The sequence below is a fragment of the Rattus norvegicus genome, chromosome 14, assembly GCF_036323735.1.
Source record: "Rattus norvegicus strain BN/NHsdMcwi chromosome 14, GRCr8, whole genome shotgun sequence".
In the NCBI taxonomy this organism is placed as follows: Eukaryota; Metazoa; Chordata; class Mammalia; order Rodentia; family Muridae; genus Rattus; species Rattus norvegicus.
This window is the reverse complement of record NC_086032.1, coordinates 17,578,180-17,585,707: the sequence shown is the minus strand read 5'-3', so window position 1 is coordinate 17,585,707 and position 7,528 is coordinate 17,578,180. Positions and strand designations below refer to the sequence as shown.

The 7,528-nt window shown below is 44.2% G+C and overlaps 1 protein-coding gene and 1 long non-coding RNA gene across 2 annotated transcripts; one reads left to right on the top strand and one right to left on the bottom strand.

The window, feature by feature from the left end:
- The first annotated feature begins 2,315 nt into the window (after positions 1 to 2,315).
- On the top strand, positions 2,316 to 3,231 carry Pf4 (platelet factor 4). Its single transcript, NM_001007729.2, has 3 exons — positions 2,316 to 2,484; positions 2,740 to 2,872; positions 3,010 to 3,231. The coding sequence occupies exons 1-3, from the start codon at positions 2,388 to 2,390 to the stop codon at positions 3,095 to 3,097; spliced, it is 318 nt and encodes a 105-aa protein (NP_001007730.1). The 5' UTR covers positions 2,316 to 2,387; the 3' UTR covers positions 3,098 to 3,231.
- A 2,561-nt stretch (positions 3,232 to 5,792) lies between these two features.
- Positions 5,793 to 6,801, bottom strand: LOC102549742 (uncharacterized). Its single transcript, XR_359427.3, has 2 exons — positions 6,481 to 6,801; positions 5,793 to 5,946 (listed from the first exon to the last, which is right to left on the bottom strand). It is a non-coding gene; the product is annotated as an uncharacterized LOC102549742 (long non-coding RNA).
- Between the last annotated feature and the right edge of the window lie 727 nt (positions 6,802 to 7,528).

The following is a 7,528-nucleotide window of genomic DNA, read 5'->3' as shown; positions in this document are numbered from 1 at the left end:
ACAAAGCAAGGTGACAGGTCTGATCTTCTAGTAAGTCTTTTATTATATCCACCCCCCCCCTTCTCCCTCTCAGACTGAACTTCAGGGCATCATGTATGTTAAGCTACTTTTCTGTCACTGGGCCACATTCCTCAGCCTCTATTTTTAGAAATTTTTTCTATTTATCAATATTGCCAGCTAACGTCACTAAGTTGTGTCATTTTTAATGCCCTACACAGTCAAGAATTGAAAGACGCTAGTCATATCCCCCAAAGCTATAGTAAGCCCGCCTAGTAGCCATTTCAGTCTGGTCAGGTTGCTGACCTGTGTTTGTGGCTTAGTTTCTTCATCTCTAAAATGGGGATGATCTCTTGCCATCTAATAGAGTTAATGACAGAAAGAAAAGGACCTAACTGAAAAACATTTTAAATACTGTGTGTCACACAGCAGTTCACATGTGAACGTGAGGAACTGGTTACTAGCAGAACTGCTAGCCCTCCCCATATTGCAGAAAGGGAGGAAACCTGAAGCTTAAGAAATCGTAAGACTTGTCTTGGGTTAGAAGTGTAGCTCAGTGGTAGAATGCTTGCCCAGCACGTGAGAGGCCCTAGGTTCAATTCCCAGCAGAGTCCAAAGAAACCTGCCTTAGAAAGTAAATGACCTGAGTGCATATTGGAAACCATGCTCGTAAAGCACTAGAGCTTGACCCTTTTGCTGATCCTTCCTTCCCTAAGAGGCCACTTCACATCACATCAGTTATAGGTACATGGGATACTGCTTGATTCAAACTCCCCTACTCTATCCTAGTCATGGAAGAAGAGATAATTTCACCCCCTCCAACCTGTACATGGGCTTTGGGGCACTCGTATACGCTAAACACGTACTTCACTCAAGACTCAGCATGATGGAGGGTTTCCTTTTGTCTCTTCACCACCAGAGGCTCAGGTCTGCACACATCTTGTCTGTAATTCAGTTGTAACTACTCAAATGTCCACAACCATGTGAGAAAGCAGTAAACGGTTTTATTAGCTTCGCTCCAGTTACTATGAACAGCTGTGCCTCTCTGAGGCGGTCTCTCTATGAAAGCTATCAAGGCTGGTTCTTACCACGACACTGGTTGCCCTGTGCTTTTCTTGAGGTGAACGTATCTCTCACTGCTGGGCACCCAAACTGGATTATCTTGATTATCTTCTTTAAAGCTAGAGAAAGGCTGCCTTGCCTGACATCATTGCTTGAATTCCTTTACTCTGCGAATGCTGAAATCTTTGGTGAAGGTGGCACAGAAGAGTTTTCTTGCTGTCCAGATTAAAATCCTCTTATCATATATATATATATATATATATATATATTTTTTTTTTTTAATTTATTTTTTTTTTTTGCTGACCCAGCCGAGGCCTTGAGTTTCAGTTCCCTAAAGGCATAGGGATTCTGACATGTTTTGCAGTAGCCGTTGTTGTCCATGCTGAGTGTCCATAAATGTATGCCCCGGGGAGTTATGCTTGACTATATCACTATGCATGGGGGGCAGATAAAGGGGCACATAATTATAACCATATATGGCATGAATTAATATAGAGATCTCCAACTGTCCCAGAAAGCTTTCTTCTCTACTCTTCTCCAGGGTAGAGCTGAGCAGACTAAAAGATTTTATCAAAGAAAAGCCTTCAAATACTACCTCAGGGATGTTTCTAAAGAGTCCTGAGAAGAGCAGACCCTGCCGCCTCCAGTAGATTGGACAGCCGTAGCTCAGAAGAGCCTCCAGAATTTCCTGCAGGAGGCTTCGGAAGGTTTCCATCGTGAGGATGAAAGTCAGAAGCCATTGCCTAGCCATTCACTTCAATGTTTTAATGGCAGAAAATAAATTTCCAGTCTCGCATCTCTAACCACATGGCAGTCAAACTCACAGCAAATCAACAGGAAGCACGGCAGGGTGTTTGGGGTAGGGCAACCGGAAGTCGGGAAGGCAACAAATTGGTACTGAAGGTGCATGTTCTGTAAACCGCATGGGGATAGCAGAAAATTCTCTGCCACATACAGCATACCTTCTGCGAAAATTCCAACTGTTTCTACCTCTGTAGACTGTTCACATAAATTCACATTGGGGACGTGGATCCTGCTGACAGCTGCTGACAGCTGGCCTCAGCTGCTGCTTCTTCTTCTTCTTCTTTTTTTTTTTTTTTTCCTGTTCTATGTTGCTTTAATCTTGGCTGGCCAGATCTCAAGTACTGTTCCACAAGTGTCATTGCTTCTGTGGATCACTTCCTCATCCCCTATCCCGGGTTTCCGGACTGGGCTGGCAGTGAAGATAAAACGTGTCTAGAAAGTCACAGGAGCCACTGTCTGGCACTTAGAGCCCCAGACCCCAGTTTCCCCGAGGTAGCCCTTGGATCTAGCAGCACCCTCTTGACATGAGTGCCGCTGCGGTGTTTCGAGGCCTCCGGCCCAGCCCTGAGCTGCTTCTTCTGGGTCTGCTGTTGCTGCCAGCTGTGGTTGCTGTCACCAGGGGTGAGATTGGGTGAAAGGATCCTTGGGGCAGCAAGACAGTTCCGAGGCCTCAGGCGCGGGGAGGTGAACTCTGACGACACCAGTCCTACGGTATAGGCTTGCCAACCGCACCGCACTACCCATCTGCCCTCTGGGGGCGGGGGGTTGATGATGCTCTAGCCAAGGGTTTGGAAAGGGTCCAGAGGTACCACTGGCCGATGAAAGGGTCACCACTATCTCTTCTACTCCCCTCTTCCTCTCCCCCTTTGCCCACAGCTAGTCCTGAAGAAAGCGACGGAGATCTTAGCTGTGTGTGTGTGAAGACCAGTTCTTCCAGGATCCATCTCAAACGCATCACCAGCCTGGAGGTGATCAAAGCAGGACCCCACTGTGCGGTTCCCCAGCTCATGTGAGTCTTGCCCACACCCCACCCCCAGGCCTGTCCCTCTCATCCTCTGCCCAATCCTTCCAGTCTCTTTCCTCCTTCCAACCAAGTTTCTGAAAAAGTAATTTCTCCACCCCCCCCCCCCATGTCCCTCCCGACAGAGCCACGCTGAAGAATGGGAGCAAAATTTGCCTGGACCGGCAAGTACCTCTGTATAAGAAAATAATCAAGAAACTCCTGGAGAGTTAGGTACGAGCTGCCTAAATGTGCAACCTGTTACATGGGATTCCTGGAGTCTTGTCTACTTTTAATGTAACTGCAGTCTTCTGATGTTTTATTATCCTCGAGATTTAAATAAATGCATTGAACCAAGTTGTCATAAAGCCAAGCTATTTTTTTTTTTGTAACGAAGCCAAAAGTCGTGGTGACAGAACACGACTACGAAAACATCTCCAAGACTTTAAGCAAACATTATTTTGAAGGGAGGTTTGACCTAAGAACTGAATTTGCTCGGCATTATGGCTTACGTGGCAGCTGATGAATACTTGAATATTTATTTAATTCCCTTGTCTCACAGTTACACTTTAGGTTTGCATTGTAATTAGCTTTGTAAAAAAAACATTAATGGCACTTAACATAGCCTTTGAAAGAAAGTACCTAAGTCAAACTTTGATTCGATTTTCTTAAGATCGTCATAAAAATAAAAGTGATAGGTTAGAATGAATACACAGTGCTTATATGTTGATGCCTTCAAGCAATCATATGAAAATATCTTTCTTTTTATGATTTCTTGAGGGATGTTCATATTTCAAAAATATTAAAATAGCTCTTATTTCATATTATTGCCTATTGGGGGGAGGGTCTTCACCTGGCAAACTTGAGTCCTACTGAGCTATTCATTACTGCCTAACTGTTGCTCTAAGCATGTAGATGTCTTAGGTAGACTTTCTGCAGGATTCTTTGGCTCAGAAGAACCTTATTTGTCCTTCAATTTTCTTAACTATCCCCTCCTGATATGGTATGCTATGCAGCCACAGGAAGCAGGAGGAGGACCAGATGGATTTTGTGCTCATACTTCAGAAGACAAATACCACACACTGGGGAAAGAGGAAGATGCTGTGATATGTGTATACGGATTAGATATCACTTACTCTCTCCTTCATCTGGTCTCATAAAAACCTTTGCAGATTCTTAGAACCCTATTGGATAATCTAGAATAAGTATTTTAGCTCAAAACCTTTCATACATCTGTCAAGCCTTTTTGTCATTGAAATAACATGTAACTAAAGCTACCACAGCTGTCAGGTGATGGGAATTTGGGGGGTCAAATTATTGTTCAAGTTACTTTAATGAACAGGAGGGCAGACTCTAATGGGCCCAAGCAGAAGATATAGATACAAGTTCATGAGTGGTCGCAACCTAACATGAGGGTCGTGTTCAACCTAACATGACAGTGTAGAGCTGTTGGCTTAAAAGCCTAAGAGAAAACAGAGCATGTGCAGTTGAGTCCTTTAAGGAAGGGGATAGATAACTCTAGAATGACAAATACATGAAAACAGTCATAGTTTGTAGACGCTTCCAAGGGTATCCAAGGGGGAAAGGAGAGAATACAGTTAGTGGTCTTGGTGATCACACAATTAGTTTTTGGCGATTTTCGATTTCAATGACACCTTTAAGGACGGTTGCTTAATTATCTTTTCCAAAACGCAGATACAAGCATGGCGCTTGCCTTCATAAGATGTTCAAAACCAAAGTCTTCAGCCCGGCACCCGAAGCTTTACCACTGTCACTTTGCCCTTGTGCCTTATTGCCCTCTCTGTGAAGTGGGTTATTGGGTGGTGTATGAGAAACATTTGCTGTGGCTCCTCACGTGTGGTATGGACTGGAAAATGAGTTCAATTTTATGGCTATCACCATTGTTCTCAAAACACCATTCAAGTTAGCTTAAAGTGGTAAGGCATTCGGGAGGGCAATTTTGAGCGGGAGGAAAATGTCAGCCACACTTAAAGTTCTTCGAATGGAATGAATTTTGAGAGAGAGAGAGAGAGAGAGAGAGAGAGAGAGAGAGAGAGAGAGAATCACTGGAAACGAGAATAGGGTGAAATGACAGTGTTTGCTCATTTTCCTTTCTGACACCTGGACTTCAGTGTGTCAAAGGGACCAAACCAGTTTTATAGTGTTGAGTAGTGGTGGAGTGCTGGGGTGCTGGGGTCTCATATACTCTTGCTTCATGCATCCTGAAAGCACTTTTAAATAGCTCGTTTTATAAGCAAGAGCATTGGAAGAGGATTTTTGCCACCTGGGAGATCCCACAGTAGGTGGCAGGGGCAGCAGTGGCAGCAGCAGCAGCAGCAGCAGCAACAGCAGGGACAGTGGCGGCAGCAGCAGCTGCTGCTGCTGCCTGCCTTTGAACGTTTATGGAATGATAGAGCTAAACTGCCCTTGAACTCCCCTGTCCCCAGCCTCACCACCTAAGTGGCAGTTGGAGGCAATCAGCAGAAAACATCTACAAGCTCCTCCCTCACTGCAGTCACGGACCCTATCAACCAAACAAAACCACACCAGCATGTGTTGCTGTCCACAGACCTTCCTTTTTGTGATCTTTACTTTTCTTTTACTCCCCTTCCCCCTTAGGAGGCTTCTGTGGTTGAATCCAACTTCCTCTATAATGCACGGTGCACTGAGGGGTGAGCTGGTTTTAAAGATATCCACTCTCGTTTTCTTTAGAGGAAAAGAAATCAGAGAAAAAAGGCAAAAAGTTTTAAACCTGAAATTTCAACAGAAAGCCTGGTTCAACAGATAATTCCTTGGCCTGGGGATGGGGGAAGGTTTAACATGATAAACCCTGGTGGTCTTTTTCACTCTTGGTAACAACAGAAACCGTCAAATAACAAAACCATAATGTGTTTCTATCATTTTATAAAACACACATGGTAAACCAAGGCAGGGGAAAACCAAACTTTTAATGTAATAAGTTCAGGTCATCTTATAGAATCATAATTTGAAATAACTGAAATGTATCTGGCTTCTGATTCTGGAGGTTTCTGCAGGTGAATAGACTGCATCTGCTGAGGGTCTCCTTGAAGCATCATAGCATTCTGTAAGGAAAAAAGAAAGAGAAGAGGAACAAGATGACAACAATAAAGGAGGAGGAAGAAGGAGAGGAGGAGGAGACAGGAAGAGGAAGGAGAGGAGGAAGAAGAAGAAAAAGACATCTCCCGGGGAGAGATAGAGACCATTCTGACCTCATCCCTCCCAGTGAATCTTCTGAGATAGACAGGCCTCACAGTGTGATCAGCTCCTAAGCCCCGCCCTCTGGGCACTGTTGCCCTGGCGATTAAGTTCCCAGTACAGAAAGAGGGTGAAGAGACCTGTTCAAACAACACTAAAGCAAACTTCCTCTCTGAGGCAATATGACGTGGGGATTATTCTGTCACTAAACACATTGTTATCCGGCATCTGTGGTAAAAGGAATGCAACCCGAAGGAAGCACAGTCATCAGGCAGGGTTAGAACAATCAATTCTACCTCACAGCTGTATTCGAGAATCGATATTCATTCCCCAGGAATTCTGGGGAAAACTAAAGAGGTTGTTAAGAGATGAAGAATGAGGCTGTGTGTGAATTCCTTTACCCTCAGAATAGCTGCATCGTAACCGTAATCCATTTCCACTTGAAATTAGTCCGTGGGCATCTGGTCTCTTCCCCATCTTCCTCTTCGTTTTTGATCCAGATGGACACCTGACCAGAGTACCAGCTCTAACTAATACCCATCAACTAATAATACTAGCAGGAGACAAACAGTAACGGCGGCGAGTCAGTAACGGCGCCCACAGTTGAGGGTTGGAGACAAAACACACTACAGACAGAAAGACAGAAAGACAGAAAGACAGAAAGACAACGGAACAAAACGGCACTGTTTTCAACTGCTGACCTTGTTATGTTCCGAGGGCTCACCAAGTTACAGCATGGGACACACCCTTCCCCCTGGCCCCGCCCTGGTTTGTGTGGGGCTTCCGTTCATGTCACATTGGTTACTAAGACATCTACCACGCGTTCAGCGTTCACGCATTTGCCCAACCACATCCTCCGAGCACTTGCCAGGATGGTAACTCTCACTCGGAAGGCAGACGTTTGCTTGCTCTGCTTAACATAGCTCCTTAAAACAAAGCCAGCCCACCCTTTCTTGACTTCCCCGGTAGTTTCCACAGAGCAAACCTGAATTTTTAAATGTCTATAGTGTCCTAAACTATTCCGAAATGTCGATCCAAGAGCTAATTCAGTTGCAAATCAACAATGCTCCAGTCCTTTGGAATCAATAACTGACCAAGTTTCAAAACTAGCCTGAGGGTACGCCTCCATGAAGCCCCTCCCACTGTTTTCCCCATTCCCTTTCTTTTTACCTCAACAAGTAAGCTTTCATTAAAAAGCTGTTGAACCTCACAGTCCCCCACCTTCAGATAGAGCCTAGAAGCCAAAAACCATCAAAGATAGTTCTGATCAGAAGTTGGAAGGTAATAAATAGTTTTTAAAATGTTGTAAAGATACACGTAAAAATCTAGTTTTTATGGTGATTCATACTTGTAATGGTTAAAACTTAGACCTTTATATTATGCATGCAAGCTCATATTCAGATTTCAAGTTCCCTAATTTTATGTCTGTTATATCACTCACAATAGTAT